The sequence below is a fragment of the Neomonachus schauinslandi genome, unplaced genomic scaffold (genome assembly GCF_002201575.2).
Source record: "Neomonachus schauinslandi unplaced genomic scaffold, ASM220157v2 HiC_scaffold_218, whole genome shotgun sequence".
Classification (NCBI taxonomy): domain Eukaryota; kingdom Metazoa; phylum Chordata; class Mammalia; order Carnivora; family Phocidae; genus Neomonachus; species Neomonachus schauinslandi.
This window is the reverse complement of record NW_025408919.1, coordinates 2,311-22,110: the sequence shown is the minus strand read 5'-3', so window position 1 is coordinate 22,110 and position 19,800 is coordinate 2,311. Positions and strand designations below refer to the sequence as shown.

At 61.9% G+C, this 19,800-nt stretch overlaps 1 protein-coding gene across 1 annotated transcript; it reads right to left on the bottom strand.

Annotated features, from left to right (window-relative positions):
• Window positions 1-1,668: 1,668 nt before the first annotated feature.
• Window positions 1,669-16,453, bottom strand: LOC110573454 (insulin receptor-related protein). The gene is made up of 22 exons (XM_021681951.2): window positions 16,371-16,453; window positions 12,666-13,219; window positions 11,000-11,303; window positions 10,765-10,907; window positions 10,427-10,571; window positions 9,085-9,299; window positions 8,710-8,836; window positions 7,150-7,388; window positions 6,584-6,751; window positions 6,297-6,492; window positions 6,131-6,172; window positions 5,840-6,060; window positions 5,482-5,618; window positions 5,235-5,397; window positions 4,940-5,045; window positions 4,251-4,303; window positions 3,838-4,067; window positions 3,242-3,352; window positions 2,949-3,108; window positions 2,519-2,648; window positions 2,266-2,400; window positions 1,669-1,981 (listed from the first exon to the last, which is right to left on the bottom strand). The coding sequence occupies exons 1-22, from the start codon at window positions 16,451-16,453 to the stop codon at window positions 1,741-1,743; spliced, it is 3,903 nt and encodes a 1,300-aa protein (XP_021537626.1). The 3' UTR covers window positions 1,669-1,740.
• Between the last annotated feature and the right edge of the window lie 3,347 nt (window positions 16,454-19,800).

Here is a 19,800-nt window from a genome sequence, read left to right as displayed (position 1 = left end):
TCTAGGCTGCAGGAGGCCGTCAGAGACCAGCGCCCCAGGGGAGAGAACCTCCCGCACTCCCGGCTCCCTAAGCTGTGGTTCCACCAGAAACCATTAGGGGTCACTGTTGCTTCAGCCACCAGGGACCGGCAGGATCCCTGCAGGGGTCCAGCGGGACAGGGGGTCCTTGCCGCCCACCCTGGCCCTGCCAGGGCAGGGTGCAGGAGTTGTAAACGCTATCGCAGAGACGGTCTCACAAGACTCTCCCCAGGCTCCGCGTGTGTGGCCGCGCGTGGCGGCGTGGGAACCACGGCCCCACGGCTGGATGCAGGAGGGGCTGGTACAGAATGGGGAGCGCCGCCAGCCCCTTCCGCCGCCATCCACCTCACCAAGGTTTAAGTCCTTTATCTGCAGCTCTTCCCCTCAAATGCCCTGACGGCCTTGGCATAAGAGCCTGCAAATGGACTCCGCCGCGCTCCTGCAGCATGCCTCCGGGGCATCTCCGCTCCGCTCATCCAAGGGAGCCAGACACGCAGACTCTGCTCTGATGCGCGTCCCTGCCTGGCTGGGGGGAGGGGGGGGGTAATCCAGCGCGGACTGGTCATCGGGGCCCCTCCCCCGCCCGTTCTGCCCACTGCGTCTGTCCTACGTGCCCGAAAGGCGAGGGGCCACCCAGAGATGAGGGTGGGGACGGGCCCCGTGCAGAGCTTCCCTGCCGGTCTCCACCGCGGGCGGCCGCCTGAGCAGCAGAAAACAGCGGGGTTGTCCTGCTCCACCGCCTGGGCACCTTGGCGGTCCAGGTCCTGGCGGAGGTGCGGTCTGACGGCCCCGTACTTATCCTGTATCCCCGCCTCAGGGTCACCGCATCAGGTCCCCAGGGAGGAGGGAGGAAGCCCAGTCTGTGTTAACACCGTATAGATGGAGAGATGATGGGCTGCCCGGGACCACGGCACAACAGCCTTTATTGTATGTTTTCCAGCCCTCCCGGGAGAGGCAGGGGTGGGGGCAGGAGCCAGGGCAGGGAGGAAGCAAGGCTCTTACAGCCCTAATCATCCGAGGGTAGGCGGGAGGTCGAGGGGAGGGGCCTGGGAGAAGGGGTGAAGCTACACCAAGGGATCTGCCTGGGGAGGAGGAAGGAGGAGCACCAACCTTGGGGGTTCCTGGGTATGGCAAAGGAGGGGAAGGGGTGAGGCAGGCTGCGGGTCAGACTGGACCCGTGCTCACCCAGGTCTCTGTGTTCTCCCCACACCACCTGATGCATGGGGCAGAGGGGGGTGGTGAGACACCATGCTAAGGGCAGGGGTGTGGACACCCCATCCCCAGCATCCCAGACATGGACAGAAGGGCTTCCAGGCCTGAGGCTGCGTGCTCTCCTGGCTTCGAGTGTGTTGACGGCCCCACGTGTCCACAGGAGACCCAGAGCTGAGGGTGGGTTCTCCGGACCCCGCCTTCCGAGTGGGTGAGCCCCTCTTCCCAGTCTGAGTAGGGCCCCCACTCTGAGGGCCTGGACCCCTCGTCCACTCCTCCTGCTGTGACCTTGCTCACTTTCTCATGGAGAATGAAGACTCCTGAGAAAATCTTCCTGACAACGAGTCCTCTCTGACCCCTCCCACCCCATCTTTCCTCTCTCGCTCCCTGGCCCAGCCTGGGCACCCCCTGGCCTTTCTGAAAACGGGATGGGGTGTGAATGTCTGCACACTTCACGGCCGCAAAGGTCAGGACCCTTCCTCTCTGCCAGGCATCCAGGGAATAGGCTGCCCCTCAGTGCCGTGGACCCCCATTTTGGAGGCTGTAGTCTGAGGAAGCTCCTTCTGGGGTGGGTAGGGAGTTGGGTCTGGCATCAGGCAGCAGGGCCCCCTGGGCTCCCCGGCACTCCGGGCTATAGTAGAAGGAAAAGAGGCGGAAGGAGGGCCGCAGCTCCCCCCGAATGCTGTCCAGGATGCAGGTGAAGGTGGGCCGCAGACGTGGGTTCTGCTGCCAGCAGAGGCTCATCAGCTCCTGCCTGGTGGGGCGGGGGCAGCGTGAGAGGCCAGCTGGTGCAACGGGGATCGTGGGGGGCTACTCCTGCCTGGTGGGGCGGGGGCAGCATGAGAGGGCAGCTGGTGTAATGGGGGTAGTGGGGGGCCACATCTGGGAGGGCCACGGGGGAGTCAGCAGGGTTGGAGTGGGGAAGGCTCAGAGCTGGAGACCAGTGCATATGAGAGCATCAGAGGAGGCAGGCCAGAATCGTGGGGGCAGGGCAGGGTAGACAGAACAAGGGTGAGGAAAGGGCGGGGGGTGACTTACAACTGAAGGGGACAGCTCTCCAGCTCCTCCAGAACCCCACCATCCATGACAAACTTGAGCACCTGCTCATTGGATAAGCCCTGGTAGGGCTGTTCGGCCAAGGTCGCGATCTCCCAGAGCACCACACCAAAGGACCTGGAGGATACGCAGAAGGGCCTGAGCCCAGCACCTTGCATGCTGCTCAGCACACCCAGGCCTCACCCCAGACCCCACCTCCACATGCCCTGAGCCCTCTGCTCCAGCTAGGCCCCACCAGACATCCGAGTGCGTCGTGAAGATTCCATCTTTGAGGGACTCGGGGGCCATCCAGCGCACGGGCAGCAGCCCCTTCCCACCCTTGCGGTAATAGTCTGTCTCATACACGTCTCGAGTCATCCCGAAGTCTGGAAAGTGAGGGTGAACGGGTATGGGGGCAGCAGAACCACACGCCAGCCCCCGCCCCAAAGATATCTCTCCCAGCCCTCTCCCGCTCCATAGCCTCCAAGAATTCTGGAACTTGAGGGCTCAAAGAACCTCAGAGATCATCCTGCCCCAACCCCTGTGGCCTTGGATGAGGAGCCTGAGATCCAGAGGGGGGCAGCTGTCGGGGACAGAGCTGTTGGCCGGACCTCAGTCTCCTAGCCTAGCTTGGGGAGTCCCTCTACTCCTCAGGCTGCCCCACACCCGCCCAGCACCCTCTGTACCCCCGATCTTGACTGTGAAGTCCTGGGACACCATGCAGTTCCGGGCCGCCAGATCTCGATGCACAAATTTGTTGGCGGCAAGGTAGGCCATGCCATCTGCAATCTCACCAGCCATCTGGATCATATCTCCCAGCGCTGGCCGTGGGAGCCCCGGGTTGTTCTAGAGCCAAGAGAGGGGGCTGGTGAAGAAGGAACCTAGAGGTTGGACTCCTGCCCAAGGATCCCCCCCACAACTGTGCCCAAGTCTTCTCTAACTCCCCAGCCCCTTGGCCCAGGGTCTTCCTGGTCTCTACCTCTGCCTCAGGCCGCAGAGATCGAAGATGACTCTTGAGGTCCCCCCGGGTCATTAACTCCATGATGACCAGAGTTGGCTGGCCCTGAGACACCACACCTAGGAGACGTACCTGGGATGGACAAAGAGCCTGGTTGCAGGTCCACCCAGGTCCCCTTGACTCACCTGGCCAAAATGTTGACCTGCTGTGACCACCACCTGACCCTGACACCAACCCTGACCCTAAACCCAACCATGACCATAACCCTAATTCTAATCTAACAATGACCCTGACCCTAACCCATGACCCTAACCCATAACTATCATTCCAATCTTCATGATTCACCCAGTTCTGACCTTGATCCCAATCATGATCCTAACAATGATCTGGACACTCAATACTGACCCCCATCCATGACTGATCTCAGCCCTAACCATGATTCTACCATGGCCCCACCGTGACCTGGTTTTGACTCTAACCCTAACCATGACTTTTACCTCAGTCCCAACCCTGACCTTGATGGTGGCCTGACCTCGTCCTTGACCCTATCCTTCTTATCATATGATTGTCACTGTAATTATGACTCTACCCTGGCAACATCCCTGATCCTCCCTTACCACATGGTGACACTTGAATGCCTTCATGACAGAAGCTTCCTTGAGAAACTCAATGCGTTCTCGTGGGCTGGCCAGCTCATTCACAGTCTTCAGGGCCACGGGTGTGGACTCCTCTCCAGCCTCTAGTCCCTGTGCCAGTCCCTCGTATACCATCCCGAAGGAGCCCTGGCCCAGTTCCCGGATTATGGAGATCTGCTCCCGAGGCACCTCCCACTCATCAGGGATGTACACTGAGAAGAGGTGGGGGTCACAAGGCAAGAACACTGCTCTCTGCCACGCCCCCACCCGCTTCTCGCCTCTTCAGAAGGGCTCGGGTTCCAAGGCTGCCTCTCCAAGAATGTCTCCTCCAGCGTGCCTCTCCTCCCCTCCTGTCTCCCTGTCCCACACACCTGTCCACCCGCTCCCAGACCTACTATCAGAGGCGCTGAAGTACTCCGGATTCACGGAGGCATACAGGGTGCTGTTTCTGCAATGGGAGGGGAGGGGGTCAGGCCACAAATGTCCTCAGGAAGGAAGGAACAATGTCAGAGGACAAGAAGGAGGGAAGTTACTGACCACACCCCCTCCCGTCCCTGATCAGGGTGTCCCTGGGGAGCCCTACACACTTTCCAAGCTGGCCTTGGTCCTAGTCCTGGGGTCTGGGATCTGACAGGCTGGGAATAGGGAGCACAGGAGGAGGGGGGCTCCTGCCTCCTTAGGTAGTCCTTAGAAGTCAGCTAATCAAAGTCCTGCCCCCATTTCCCTCTTGTGTTCAGCCCCAGGGGCATCTGGCACCAACCATCCCAGGGCACATGGTGAGGTCTCTGTCTCTTCCCCTGCTTTATTGGCTGAGAACGCGGTGACCAACAGTCCCAGTGCGCCCAGACTGGGGAGTCCCAGGAGGCAAGACTTTCACTGGTAAGGTCAGGGAAAGTTGGTCCCTCAGACTGAAAGGTGTGTCTCCTCCATGCTGCCCTCGGGGGGATGAGTTATTGCTTCTAAGGAACGTCCTCTTGCTGTCTCACCTACCACCCTCCAGCGGCACCGACCTTGTGATGAGGGCTGTGGGGGGGGGGGGGGGACGAGAAGGGGGGTGGGAACCGGTATGACTCAGCATCGTCACCTCTTCCTGCCGTAGAAGAAACCGAGGGCAGCAAGAATGATGAGCAGCATGAGCCCCACGGGGGTGACAGTGAGAAGGACGTGCAGCCCCCCGGAGTCTTCCTCCTCTGGTGGTCAGAGGGCAGCAGATGGTAGGGTCAAAGATGGAGAAGTCAGAGGGTAGAGGACACTTCTGTTTTCACCATGGGAAGTGAGAACAGGGGGAGGAGCGGGGTGGAGTGGCCACCACAGGAGATTTGGCTGGGCACCCAGCTGGGCTGTGGGGAGTGCAGCTCTGGGACCGAGGCCGAGTCTACCTGGGCCGGGGACGTAGAAAGCGATGCTCTCCGTCCAAGAGCCATTGCCAGCCAGCGAGGTTGCCCGAACTCTGGCAGAGTAGTTTCCAGGGGGTAGCAGGGCCAGCTGGACACCCCCAAACTTGGCATATCGCAGGCGAGACACACACAGCACTGTGGCCTCCTGAGGGCAAGACGGAACAGCTGGCTGGGAAGAGGATGGAGGCACTATTTGGGTCCAGGTTTGGGGGTCCCCCGGGGTTCCTACCTCTCCCAAGCGGCGGTACTTGATTTCGTACTTGAGGATGAGTCCGTTGGGGTCCGGGGGTTCCAGCCAGCGCAGGAGGACACTGCCTTTGCTGGCTGCCTCCCAGGCCACCTTCCCTGGGATACCATCGGCTTCTCCTACGGGAGACGGCATCAGGCAGCCCAGCCCCAGCATTTCCTCTCAGCTTCACGTTCAAGCTCAAGGGGGCTCACCTCGGAGGGTACGGGAAGCTCGGGGCTTATGGGGACTGGGAGGGGTGAGCCGAGCGAGGCCCTGGAGTTATGGGGACGTCGAACTCGTTAGTTGGAGCACTAATTGGGTAGAGTCCTTGGGGTCGGGGGCTGGGGGGGTCACCTACTGTGGGGCATGGTGCGCGCAAAGACGAAGGTGGCCGCACTGCAGCCCACGGTGTGCGCCGCGTGGTTGCAGGCATGGATGTCGATCCGATATTCCGTGAAGTGGCGCAGGCCACTCAACACTGCGCGCTCCCGGGGCACTTTGTCCTCCTGGATCTCGAAATCCGAGCTGTTCCCCCCAAGCCGGAGGGCCCCGGCGGCCCGGCGGTGCCTCCCCGAGTCTCTGGGGAGTGCGCGAGTCAGAGCCGCGGCCGCGCCCCGGGACCCCCGCCCCTCAGTCCCGCCCGGCTCACCTTTGAGGGCTCCTATTGATGGACGTCACCTTCCAGGGGGATCTGGGGAGACCGGGGAGGGCCGCGTTAGGCCCGGCCCGCCCCCCACCCCCCGCCCGGCCCAGCGAGACCCGCCCCTCCCCGGCCCCGCCCACCAGGCCCGCCCCGCCCCCAGCTCGGGCCGCACTTAGGGATGGTGATGGCGTTGTGCAGAAAGTTTTCGAACTTCTTCTGGAACGAGGCCTCTTGCGCCTCCAGCGGTGGCAGGACCTGCCCGGGAGGGGGCTGCTGGCAAGGGCAGCAGCCGGGCTCCATCTCGGCTTCCAGTTCCCCGTCTTCGCGGTCGAAGCGGGGGTCGTTGTTGCTGGTGGGCAGCCGCAAGCCTGGCGCAGAGCGGGGAAAAAACGCAGTCAGACGGACCGCGCCCGGGCCCCGCCGCCCCGACCCTCCGGCCTGCGCCGCTGCCCTGCGCACCGCGGTGGCAGTAGTCGTTGAGATAGAGGTCGCCGTCCTCCGCCAGACGCTGCCACAGCACCAGGTAGTAGGTGATGTTCCCGTTGCGCTGAGTAGGTGGCTTCCAGCGCACCAGCAGGTGGGACGAGGAATTGGACGTGGAAATGACGTCCTGGGGCACCGTGGGCGCTGGGGGCGCAAGTAAGGTACGACTGAGGCGCCGTGGATCCCCCTTTCTAGTACTGTCTGGTAATGACCCGTCTCTGGGGTCCAAGCCCCTCGCATTCTCCCAAGGAATCCATGACCCTCAACCTCCTCTTCCTGGAACTCAGAATCCTGGCCTTCCCATGTCCCTGGAAGGCCCTTAAGTTGGCTCAAGTATTCCCCCTGCACTCTCCCACCCACAGCCTCCCTAGGACCCTAGGCCAATGCCCTCTGTTCTTTCTAGGACTCAAAATTCTGGCTTCCCAGTCTCTAGGGGCCTGGTGTTGAGCGACCCAGCTTCTCTATTTCCGATGCCTGGGTTCCCTCATTCCCATTAGGACTCAGACATCTAGCTCCCACCCCCTTCAAGGTCTTCAGCCTACCCGCAGGCAGGGTTCGGAGGTAGACGATGGGGCTCTGGGCTCCTTGGTGGGGGCTGTCCTCAGCAGTGGTCAGTGTGATGGCCCGCACAAACACTGCATACTGTGTCCAGGGCTTGAGGGGCGCTAGAGTCACCCCAGGGTCCTGGGTGCGGCTTAAGGGCAGCTCCACATCCAGCAGGTTCCAGCTCTGGGTCCCACAGGCATCTGGACCTATGTGCTCTGTGGCATTCTGGAATGGGCTGAACATCCCATCATCCCTAGAGCTGAGGGGCGGCTCAGCCCCACCCCGGTTTCTAGAACCACCCTAACACTGTGATTGTCGTTCTTCTTCCAGTATGCATGAAGACATCCTGGGATGTCTTCCCAGGGAGCATTCACTGGGTGGGTCTGCTCAGAGCTGGGATTGAGCCAGCACAGCCACAGCCAGCCTGCGAGGCCGTGATGCTAGGGGAGCTTCCGGAAGGACCCCTAAGATTACCTCCTGAGCCCAGAGGCACCTGGGTACAGTGGTGTGGATTGTGAGCTGCACAAGCCAGGCAGGGGGTGCCATGCACACTGCCAGCCCATGTTAGTGCTCCCCAAAATGTGGTCCATGGACCAGGATTACCTGGGAGCTCGTTAGAAAGGCAGATTCGCGGGTTCTCCCCGGGACTGAATCAGAATCTATGGGGATGGGGCCCAGGAATCTGTATTTAGCAAATTCTCCAGCTCCCCATGCTGGAGACCTTCACCTACCACTGAGGCCCAGGAGAGCCTTGGCCATTTGAACCGGCCTCCCACCACTGACTCCCCCTCCTCCCTCCCAGGCCAGGTCCTGTGCTAGTGGGAAACTAAGACCTCTCCGTTTTAGTTCACAGGAATGTTTCCAAGCCAGGTGGCTCCCATCTTCTGTCTACTCTAGAGGGGGAGTAATCCCAAGGGCTGCCCTCCCAGCCTGCCATCCGGAACCCACCTCTCCTCTAAGAATTGTAGTTTTGATTCCTAGCCATGCTTTTGGAGAAATCCTTCCTGTGGTCTAACCACTCTCCCTCCTGCTATGGTCAGTACACTCTCTCCAAAGAAAAGAGCAGCCCGTCCTTGGTTGTCCCTGCTCCCTCCCTTCCTCAGGCTTTAATGAAATGCTGGCAGAGCAACGCATAAAACCGGCCAAATTAGTGGGTACTCCCCAAACCGCTGCTGGGGCAGGAGCATGTGGTCAGTACAGAACATTAGCATAGTGAATTGAAGTTTAATTATCCAAGCCTTCCCAGCGGGGCGCTTCTCCGGGTCTCTCAGAAGTCCTGACTGTCCTCTCCATTTCACTGGTGAGGTGAAACTGAGGCACGGAGGGTGAATAAAGTGAGGGGAGAGCCAGACGTGGGCCCTACAAGGGAGTGAGACTTGGGGGTCCTGGCTTCTTGCCTCCCTGCGGTCCCGCGGCGCTCTGCCCTCACCCCTCACCCCTCACCGGTCACCCAATTCGCGTTTGTGAGCAGATCGGCGGGCTGTCCGGGTCTGACCCCGCCCCACGGGGGCTCTGGCCCCGCCCCGCCCCACTCTGGCCCCGCCCCCGGCACTCACGACTCCTTGTAGTACACGATGAAGCTGAGCAGGTCCCTAGCCTCCAGCGGCTCGTAGCGCTCCCAGCGCAGCAAGATGCTGTCGGCCTGAGTCACGTTGGACACGAAGCGCAGGGTGCGAGTCTGGCCTGGGCGGGGCGAGGGGCCAACACCTGCTGTCAGCCGCTTTCGCCTCCGCGGGAGTCGCCTACTTCCCAGCCCCCACCCTGACCCAGCGGATGCCACCCCCAACGCGGCCTCCGAAGAGAACCTATCGCGTTGTCCCGGCCAAACGCCCCTCCCGCCCGGGTGCGTGTCCGGTGGGTTTCAGTGTGCGTGCGCGCGCCTGGGGTTTCTGGGGGGCGTGTCGCTCTGGGGTCGTGGTGTCGGGCCTCACAGGCGGCGCGGTCTCCGTTGGTGCGGGGGTTGATCTCGGCCTTGTTTTGTCGTCCCCGCGTGCCGGTCACCTCCTCCAGGCGGTAGATGTGCTCCAAGCAGAGGCGAGGGTTGAAGGCGAAGTATATCTTGCCCACGGGAATGGTGAGCCCCGCAGCCACCCAGGACCCCAGCTGCTGTAGGTTCTGGTTGTCCAGCACATACAGAGTGTAGTTCCTGGGGGAGGCCAAGAGACCTTCCGCTGCAGGGGAGGGGGAGGCCAGGGGGTGGGGAACTCGGGTGCCTTATGGGTCCCTCCTGGAGGGGCTGTGCTGGGGGCACAGGGGAGGAGGGGCAGTCAGCCTGGGGCTCTGCCTCTCCAATGGAGTGTAGGTACCCCTGGGGGCCCATGGTAGTTTGGGGGAGACATGAGAAACCACTCGGCTGGATGATAATTTAAAACATTCTCTGGGGGCGACTGGGTGGCTCAGTGGGTTGAGTGTCTTCTTGATTTTGGCTCCAGGTCCTGATCTCAAGTTCATGGTCTCAGGCTGGTGAGATCAAAACCCCTCTCGGGCTCTACTTGGGGTGTGAAGCCTGCTAAAGAGTCTCTCTCTCTCTCTCTCCCTCTGCCCCCCCCAACTCCCACGCCCGGGCGCCCTCGTGTGCTTTCTCTCTCTGTCTCTCTTGAAAATAAATAAAATAAAATAAAATAAAACAGGGGTGTCTGGGTGGCTCAGTCGTTAAGAGTCTGCCTTCGGCTCAGGTCATGATCCCAGGCTCCTGGGATCGAGCCCCGCATCGGCCTCCCTGCTCCGCGGGGAGCCTGCTTCTCCCTCTGCCTTTCTCTCTGTCTCTCATGAATAAATAAATAAAGAATAAAAATCTTTTAACAAATAAAAATTAAAATAAAATAAAGCAAAACATTCTCTGTGTTTTGAAAAATCCTAGCTATGTTACAGGTAGGTCTTGACGGATAGGTGGCAGGGATGGGTTTCAGACCCCGGCGGTCTTGCTCTGCAGCTGAGAGCATCCGAGAGCAATGGCGGCCAACCTATGTGGAGTCTGACGGCGCCATAACTTATATAGTATATACTGTGTTCCAGGTGCTGTCTTAAGTACTTTACACAGAACAACATAAGTAATGATTCACAACAGCCCTAAGAAATAAGTAGCATTATATTAACCCCATTTTTCAGATGAGAAAATCGAGGACCAGAAAAGTTAAGCAACCTACCCAGTGTCACACAGACAGTACGCAGCAGAGCTGGTTCCAGAGCCCATGCCCTTCCCCCCTTCTTGGGGAGTGTTAGGGAGGAGATGTGATAGAGGGAGCTGGTCAGAGGCTGTTTCTGACCCCTTACCCATCCACCATGGCGTCCCCCCGGATTAGTTTGAGGTTCTTGAAAAAGCCCAGGGACACGAGGGCAAAGGAGTGCTTGATTTTGAGGAAGCCGGTGATGGTCTCTATCAACCCCAGGCTGTGCTGCAGCCCCAGCTCCAGGTTATCTGGAAACGGGGAAGACCAGGGCTGGAGCAGGGCAGGGCAAGTGTAGGGGGTGGGGTGGGGGGAGGTGCTGATGGGGTGCAGGGAGGAGGCCCCTCAGGACCGGGACCCAGGCTAATGGAAAGCAGTGCTTTAGCTGGGTCACTGTCAGGGGCATGGCCGGGAGGAGAGGTGCGGCCCGAGGAAGGTACTGACAGCCCTGGCGAAGGTTGATGATGAGGCTCCCCTCCACGTGGGTGCAGCCCACCAGGTCCTGTGCCGCCTGGATGGAGTCGATGGTCTTGGTGCCCACCTTGCACTCTTTGGGGCACAGCCCCTCACACTTGTGGCAGAATATGCTAGCAGGGGCAAGTGGAGGGTGTGGAATGAGCCCTGGACCAGTGGGGACCCCCTCACTGATCCAAGAGCACCCCCACCCCCCTACACTCACCTGCTGCCATTGCGGGTGAAGCCCGGGGGGCACTGGGCCAGGCAGCTGCCCTCGTGGATGCCGAAGGTGGAGGCGCGGCCAGGCACAGAGCGCAGGCTGCCACAGCGCTCTGCCGTGACGCAGCGCCAGGCCTCATGCTGGTAGGTGCCCGGAGGGCAGGCCCGGTGGCAGGCGCCCTGGAAGTAGAGGTGGCGGCAGGCCACGCAGGCCCGGGGGTCTTCCGGCCGGCTGCAGCCCCCCAGGCATTCGGAGTGGCAGCACTCACCCCCAGCTGTGCAGGCCAGCCCGTGGGGACAGGGACACACTGTGGACAGAGTGCTGAGTTAGGCCTCCCCCTGCCGGTCCTGGCGCCACGCCCCCCCCCGTCCCCCTTATCTAAGGGATAACACTTAGAGAGCATCCAAATTCCTCCAGTGCAGATGACAGGGCTGCTGGCTCGCTTTTCCCCAGATGGGGCTCGTGAGGACAAGGACCACGGCCCCTCTCTGTGGCTTCCCATATCCCACGGCGCCTGGTCAGGGTTCAGAGCTCAGGACAGAGCGGTGACCTTGTCCACCAGGGCTGCTTCTCCCCAGCCTGCTGTCCTGTCCGGGCCCAGTGCTCAGATCATCACTGGGCATGGTGCCAGAGGGAACCAGCCAGCTTCTACTGGGCAGTGAGGCCTGGGGCCGGTGGGCCTGGGAGTGTGTGTGAGCAGGGGGCACCCCTGGTCATCTCACCTGCCCAGACCTCCACCCTCTTCAGCTCTGTGCCCTGGGCAGGGGGCCGCCCCAGCAGCCGTGGGCGGGTTTGGGGCTGGGGGCTCATGGTGTGCGGACCCTGCAGGTGGCAGCCGGCCGTCTGCGGGAGCGGGCATGTGGTGGGGGCAGGGAGGGCGTGTTGATACTGTACATGAGGGAGGACGCTCAGCCACTGTATTTACAGCCAACACGGAGGCATGGGGACGTGGGGCCCAGCGGATACAGAAGGGATCCAGTTACTCTGCTGCTCGGATGCTGAGGCTTTGGGGTGAGGGAGCCCCAGGTTGGGGACCTGATCTGCTCCTAGCCTCTGGAAACTTCCTTTTCTCCCTGTAACTTCTGCTTCCTCCCTGCATCATCCCCTCCTTGTATCACTTCCCCCCCTTTGCTCGGCTCCCTTCCTTCTGTTCTCTCTCCATGTACCTTATTTCCTAAAGAAGATCGCACCTGTTCTGTCCTTCCTCGGTCACCTCCTTTCCTTGTCCACCCAGTCCCCCCCCAATACTGCCAGCCTGCCCTGGGTCACCTCTGCTATGACCACTTTTATCAGGAACCTAGAACTCCCACCAGGGCTCAGGCACCCGCTCTAATGCTTAGAGAATAGCTCACTGAGGGAACAGGCTCAGATATGCGACATGAAACAAACCATTAAGTCCTACGGCTGAGATCAGAGCCCAGGCCGTCTGGCCTTGTACTTAACCGCTGCCCCATATGTCCTCCTGTGTGGCCACCTGACATCCTGCCCTGTCCCCCCTCCCATGCCCACCTCGCGCCTGTCCTGTCCCTTCTCCCTGACTGTCCTGCACCGTCCCTTGACAGCCTTACGCCAACTCAGTTGCTGAACTTTTCTGACCCATCCTGTGGCCGCTCAGCCCCGCCCGCCCCTGCCCTCCTTGTGCCCCCTGGTGTTCCGGGCAGGTGCCCACCTCTCTGGCAGTGGCTGGAGGTCCAGCATCTGTAGTCGGTGTGCCCACTGAAGGTGGTCCTGGCACAGGGCTGGCCAGTGGCGCCCAGCACGCCGGGGCACACGTCGGCACACTCCTCACGCAGCTTGTTGCCCACGATGTGGTTGGCGCCAGGCGAGGGCTGCAGCAGGCCCCAGTCGATGGTGGACAGGTGGCAGAGCTCCTGGTTCTTCTCCACCCGCACGGCCCCGCGCAGCACGGCCCCCAGCACTGGCAGCCCCACGTCCCGCAGGTGCGGCATCTCGTAGATGACCAGCGCGTAGCCCAGGAAGAGGCGGGCCCCGCGGACCACCGCCAGGTTGGGGAAGAGGTCCCGCAGGCTCTCCAGACCATAGACACGGAAGAGCAGCAGGTACTCAGTGACCTGAGTGAGGCGTGGGAAGCTGAGGCCTCGGAAGTCCTCGCCCGTGGCCGTGAACATGAGCAGGATCTGCAGATGGCCCTCCACCACGCTGCAGTTCTCCAGCCGGCGCAGCTCCGCCACCTCCGAGCGGATATCCAGGCTGGGGCACACTGTGGGCACAGGCCGCAGCGGCCATCAGTGCAGCTTGGGCTGGGCACCCCGTCCTGCCCTGGCAGCTTTGGGGGAGGGGCACCTCTCTGGGAGTGGGACGTGGCGAGGGAGCAGGGCTCTGCTGTGGCCTCCTCCCTGGGCCTCTGAGGCTCCTGGCAGCTCGAAGGGCTCCACCAGATGGGCCGGCACGGCAAATGTGAGCTCCGCTTCCCTCCACAGCCCGCCTCCCTTCTCAGGGGACTGCCACTGCACCCCCCCACCCCCCAGTGAGACTCCGAATCTAGAGTCTTCTTGGACTCCTTTCCTCCACTCCCCACACACCCTGTGGGCTCGATCTTCAAATTACAGCATATCCAACCGCTGGTCTCCACCTTCGCTGCTGGCACTATCCCTGCCTCCCTGATTAACTGCAGGGGCCTCCCAGATGGTCCCCCCACTGCCACCCTGATCCCCTTCTGGTCTGTTCTGCACTGGAGAGCCAAAGGGATCTTCTCAAAACAGGTTGGATCCCGTTCCTCCACTGCTTTAAACCCCCTGCTGGCCCCCTCTCGCTGATTGAAAGCTCCAGTCCTTACCCCAGCTGGCAAGGCCTCTGCGGCCTCTCTGGCCCCATCCCCTTCCTTCTCCTCTTCAGCCACACTGACTTTTTGCTGTTCCTCACACAAGCCTGCCAAGCTTCTGCCCTGGGGCCTTTGCACCTTCTGTTCCCTCTGGCTAGAACACTGTTCCCTCTACATCGTCCCTCACCTCCTGTAAGTCTCTGCTCAGATGGCCCCTCCTCAATGAGGCCGTCCCTGACCATCCTTTTAAACACTCCCTGCCTCCCTTCCTACTTACTTTTTCTCCTTAAATCTTAACACTGGCTAATATATAATTTATTTTGTTTAGACTCTAAGCTCCGGAAGGGCAGGGATTGTGTAATTCATTGCTGTATCAAGGTGCCTGGCCTAGTGCCTGGCACAAAATTGGTGCTCAGTCAATATCTGATGAACGAATGAATGAATTCCACGGCTGAGAAGCACAGTTTCATACATCCCACTTCCCTCCCAGGTCTAAAGGCGCTCGATGTCTGGTCCCCGCATTGCTTTACCCTCGAAGGGATGTTCCATGGCTCCCCATTGCCGGAAGTTCAAACTTGAATTCCTCAGCCTGACATGGCAGGGTGTTGATACACAGGCCCACACGAATACCTCCAGCCTCAGAGGGGTTCCTCAGCCTGGTCACAAGCTCAGCTCTTGTCCCACAAACCAACTGCAGGTCAAGCCCACCTCCCCCAGTCCTCTGATCTGCGTCAATCACTTCCCCATCAGGCTGGGCAGCACCTGCCCGAGCACCCACAACCGCCTTCTACGTTTTTGTCACCCTCCAGGGAGGGGACCTCCTGAGGGTGGGGCCCTTGTTGGTCAGCACCTCGTCCCTCCATGGTGCTCAGTTCAGGACTGGAGCCACCAGGCCCTGGGACCATGGTTTGAATTGATGGACATTTGGTTCTCAAGTCCACTCCTCTCCTGGGGACCGGGGTGTGTCTGGCTTCTTCTGACCCAGGCCCCAGGCCCACTTTCCTTTCTCTTCCCGAGGCACCTAGGACCAGTCCCCCGAGTGGGCTGGGTACTTGGTCCGTGCGCTCTCACTTTGCTCCTGGGGATACCTTCCTTCCATGGCAGGAGACGCAAGTCTGATTCTTTAGCTGGCCACTCGAGCCTGCTGGGCTGTCTGGCTTCTGTTCCCTCACTTCCTGCCTGGCTCTGGGCACTCTCCCACAGACCCCGGCCCAGGCCCTGCTGAGAAGGGGGCGGCTCCCTGGGGCTTACATCACACCTTCTCCTTGCTGTTGTTGATGGTCCCTGTGCTCGGCTCTGCCCAGTTACTGTGTGTGTGTGTGTGAGCATACGCAGGTACACACTCACACACACACACAAAGAGAAAGACAGAATGAGAAAACACTTCTAGCCCTCCAGGCAAAGGCCAATCAGGGCCTGCAAGGAGCCCACATGCCACTTCCCATCATGCCCCTGCCTCTCTAGGGCTCCCCTGATGGGAGTCATTTGGAAAAACAAATCCACGACCTTCACAGATTAACCCCTACCTGCCTCGCCTCAGGACATGGCCCTCCCTGTGCAGAGCTGCCCTGGGAATGGGACATCTGGGTCGCTGTGACCAAACAACCAAACGCCACCCCCCACCCACTCCCTCCCGGGGACGTGCTCCCCACCTGACAACCGTGCTCCTGGCTGGCATCCTGGCACAGCAGTGGAGGAGAGGAGGGGGAGGGGCTCTTCCTTGCCTGCAATGCCTTCCTGACTGGCGCTCTTCAGGGGACCCCCTACCCCAACCCATTTGCAGCTTTCCTCTGTCTCTGGCCTGCTCCTGGAAGCCCTCAGTCTGAGGGCCTCACAGGACCCCTCAGGTGGCACAGAGCACTGGACCCCTGAGCTGCCTCAGTCCGGAAGGGGATCGTGGAATTGGGGAAGGGCATGCTCTTAATCCTTCCCCTTTTGAATCTTGCCGGCTCAGCTCCCCGCACCCCACGAGGGCCATCTGCTCTATACAGTCCTCCTCTCCCAGATCTGCACAGGGGAAGTATCTGGCCCAGAGCACTAGCGAAAGGCAGCTCCCACCCCAGTGGATCGGCCCTAAGTATGGGGGTCACGAGACAAGGCCCAGGGGCCAGTGCCCAAGGCCCCGGGCCAGCTTTCCGTCCCAATCCTCTGAGCCTCAGTTCCTTGTCTGCACAATGGGTTCAGTTACTTCGTGGTGCCCAGTTCTGAGCTACCCATCCCATCCCTGTGCCCGTCGAATTCAGTGGCCCTGGAAATGACCCCTAAGACTCTCCCCCTCATGCCATTCTCATTCAGGCTTGCTGGGATCAGGGTTTCACAAGTGGGAATGGAGGACATCTCTTCATCCCTCTGTTTCAAGGTCCTTCTCACATCCCAGGGAACTAAGAGGAAACCACGCTTATGTGGGAACTAACTGCCCTTGCTGGTGGGAAGTCCTTCTGAGAGCTAACCTCAGTCTTCATGTTGCAGTAGGTAAACACATATGTTCTAGCTGGAGACTCAGTTGTTTGGCTTCCCAGCTGGCTGGGGGGGGGGGGGGGTGGGGGGGGGGGGGAGAGGGGGCCCCAGGAGACAGTGTCGGGGGCCTCCCCCTCTAGTGTGTCCAGGCCAAATCCCAAGGAGAGGAGGATCACGAGCAGGCGTGCTACCCACCCGCACAGCCTGGGTACTGCCATCGTCCCAGCCCTGCCTTGTGCCCAGTCCTGGCTTCTGCAGATGGCTCCGGGGAGGAGAAGGGACTGGAAGGCCCTAAGGGACACGGAGACGCAGGCTTCAGGGGGGAGGGGAGGGGCGGGGGGCGCCGAGGGGGAATCCCATACAGAGATAGCAGGAGACGAATGAGAGCTAGAGACGCAAAGACAGCCACAGGCAGCTGGGGACAGAGACTCAGTCTGAACCCAGAGACAGACAGATGAGGACAGCGATGCAGCCTGCAACAGAGCCCACCTGGAGAGGCCTCCAGAGGGAGAAAGGCACGCAGGGTGCCGAGCAAAAGGCGGTCCAGGAGGCCTGCCAACCCCGAGCAAGCGCCGAAGAGAAGCCTGGGGAGCCCGCCCTGGAGAGCCGCGCGGCCTCGCGGGGGAGAGCGGCCCGGATCCTCGCGGCCGCCGGGCGCCCGAGCAACCGGAGCGGCAGGTGGCCGCGCGGGCCGCGCTATCTCCCGGCCGGCGCGCCTGGGGGCCGCGCCCAGCTCCCGCCCTCCCCTCCCCAGGGCCAAACGGATTGGCTTGCTGGGACCTCCGGCTCTCTCCGCCCTTCCCGCCAAGCCAAAATATTTAGCCTGACAACTGAGTGGGGGGACAGGTCTGTTGGGGAAATAAGGCCAAAATACAGGGGGATGGTTGTCCGGGAACCGAGCTCCCCTATTGCCCCTGCAGACTCACTCACGTGGGGCCGCGCTGCCGGCGGAGGAGGGGGGCCGGTGGGGGGGAGCGTTCTGCTGCCCAGAGCCCTGACACCTGCAGGGTGGCTTCTGGCAGCCACGACCCGGGGGAGCGAGCTTGCTGAAACCTGGCGGGAACGCAAACCGGGTCCTGAACATGCAAGCCGTTCGCCCCTCCGAGCCCCTCGCCGCCACCCGGGGGCTCCGTCCCAGCCAAGTCCCTCGGCCACAGCCAAGATCCTGTGGGCCCGCCTCTGTCCAGTCGCCTTCCCAAATCAGGCTGCCGGTCGGTCTGTCTGTCGCCGTCTGGGGGCTGGGGACCTGGCGGAAGGGCAACCGCGCGCCTCTCCCTCTCGGAGGGCTAGCTTTGCGCGCTCCCTGCGGCCCTCGCCTGCCCGCCCTGCCCGAGAGTCCCTCCTCCGGGGAGCCTCTTGCTCGCCCTTACCGCCCCCTCCCCGGCCGGAGACGGGTGGGCTCCTGCAGCCGCCGAGGCCCGCGGGGCGGGAGGCGCTGGGGATTCCGGGGCTTTCCGGGTGCGGGGCTTCCGAGGACCGACGGGTCGCCAGCTCCACCCGCGGGCGGCTCCCGGGTCCGAGGAGCTAAGAGAAGATCTATTAATTTCTCCGCGCAGAAATCGATGCTCTTGTCAGGGCGGCGATCGATGCCAGCCCAGCCCGGCGGGACCCCACCCGGCCTGGGGCCCGGCGCTGGCCGGCCGGGGTCAGGGGCGGTCGCTGGGGCTGGGGCGCCGCTCCGCGGGGGCTGCAGAGCGAGCCCCCCGCCCCGCGGAGCTCACACCTCTGCGCGCGGGCCTCTAGCGCCACCCCGTGGTCTCTCCTGAAAGCGGGCACCTCGGGTCCCTGGGCTCCCTTCTCCGGCTGTATTGGGGCGACACCTTCCTTCTTGCCCCAGATCCTGCGTTTTGTCCTTTTGGATTCCCTTCCCCTTTCTTCCTAGGGTTAGAGAGTTTTTCACCTCATTTAGCCCAAGTGATATCGTACACTCCCTCAGGGGCGCGCACCGCTAGGAGGGAGATCTGAGGCGGGGGGCTGGCTGGGATGACCCCGACCGTAACCTTGCTCCCGCCCTGTCATCTCCCCGCCCCTAAAGGCAGCTGCTTTAAGCTGGGAGAAATAACGGATCAACTTCCCAGCCACCGCCCCCCACCCCAGCAGACACCTCTAAGACGTTTCCTCTGGACCTGGGGGTTTTGGGGGAGAAGGGGTGCGGGGTCCCCCGAAAGGGGTGGGGGCAGCCTTGGGGCTGAAGACGGGAGGGGTGGGGGTGGAGCCAGAGGGGGCAGGGCGGGGCGGGGTGGGCCGCGGGCCCCGCCCTTTCCCGGCGGCCGGGTCTTTAACGCGGCGGGCGCACGTGTCGCGGGAGGCCCGGCGGTCGCGGCTGGGAGCGAGCGCACGGACGGCTGCCGGCCGGCGCGATGCTGCGAGGCGGACCGCGCGGGCAGCGGGGCGGGCACGGCCGGGCGGCGGGGCCGGGCAGCCTGCTGGCCTGGCTGATGCTGGCGTCCGCGAGCGCCGCGCCCTGCCCCGATGTCTGCTGCCCCCACGGCCCCTCGGGGCTGCGCTGCACCCGGCCTGGGGCCCTGCATAGCCTCCGCCGCCTGCCGGGCGCTGAGAACCTGACGGAGCTGTGAGTGTCCCGCGGGCGAGCGGGCGCGGGGGGCGCGGGGGGCGCGGGGGCGGGCGGGCGTAGCCGTGCCCCGAGGGCGCGCGCACTCTCGTCGGGCCGGCGGGGTCCGGAGGGGCGGGCGCGGCGGGAGGCTGCACCTGGGCCTGCCTCCGCCGCCGCGGCTCCCCGGCCGCCAGGGCAGTGACCGTCTGGACGGTGCCTGGTGCTCCGTGCAGCTGGGGCAAGGGGGCTATCCGCGGACCAGGTCTGAGACAGCCCGGCCATCTCAAAGCAGTCTTCTGGAGATCAGACAGGAGCCCAAGCTCTGCTTCTTGGGGGGGTTAGCTGCGGAGAACCCTCTGTTTGGCACTCTTACCGCTTTAGCCCCTTTCCAGGGGGGAGCTAGCCCCTACCCCGTTCCTTGCCATGATCGGGCAACTTCAGCTCTTGCCTCTGGAACTGGGGATTGAGCCGGAATAGGTGGGAGGGGGTGAGAGGCATAGCTTGGTGGCTGGGCTCTCTTCTCCCCATTTCCACCATCTCTTGTCCCCACTATCCCTTGATTTGGGTGTAGAGAATGAGACTCCTGGCTTCTCTGTCCCCGCCTGGCTCACTTTCCGCCCTTCGCCCCCTAGCTGGGGCAGAGAGTCAAGGCTCTTGTTGACAGACTCTCATCTTTTCAGGGCCCCAAACTGGGAGAAATCTCCAGCACTCTGTAGTACTCCAACAACCTGCAGTAATTGGTTACAAAATACTGGAGTACTTGTTAGCAGCTGGTGAAACCTATGGGAGTATTCTGTAATAATTGGCCTAGAGGTACTCGAACATCACATGGCCATGCCTGGAAAATACTTGAGTATTCTATGTAGCTGATGGGGCCAGCAAGACTTCTAGAAGAGGGGAGGGACTGCTAGAAAAATCCTCGACCTGCCGCCTGGGGCTTAGAGGGTGGTCAAGGAGCGCTGGCCTCATGCGGTGACGGTGACGAGTTGGAAGGCATCCGAGGTGGAAACC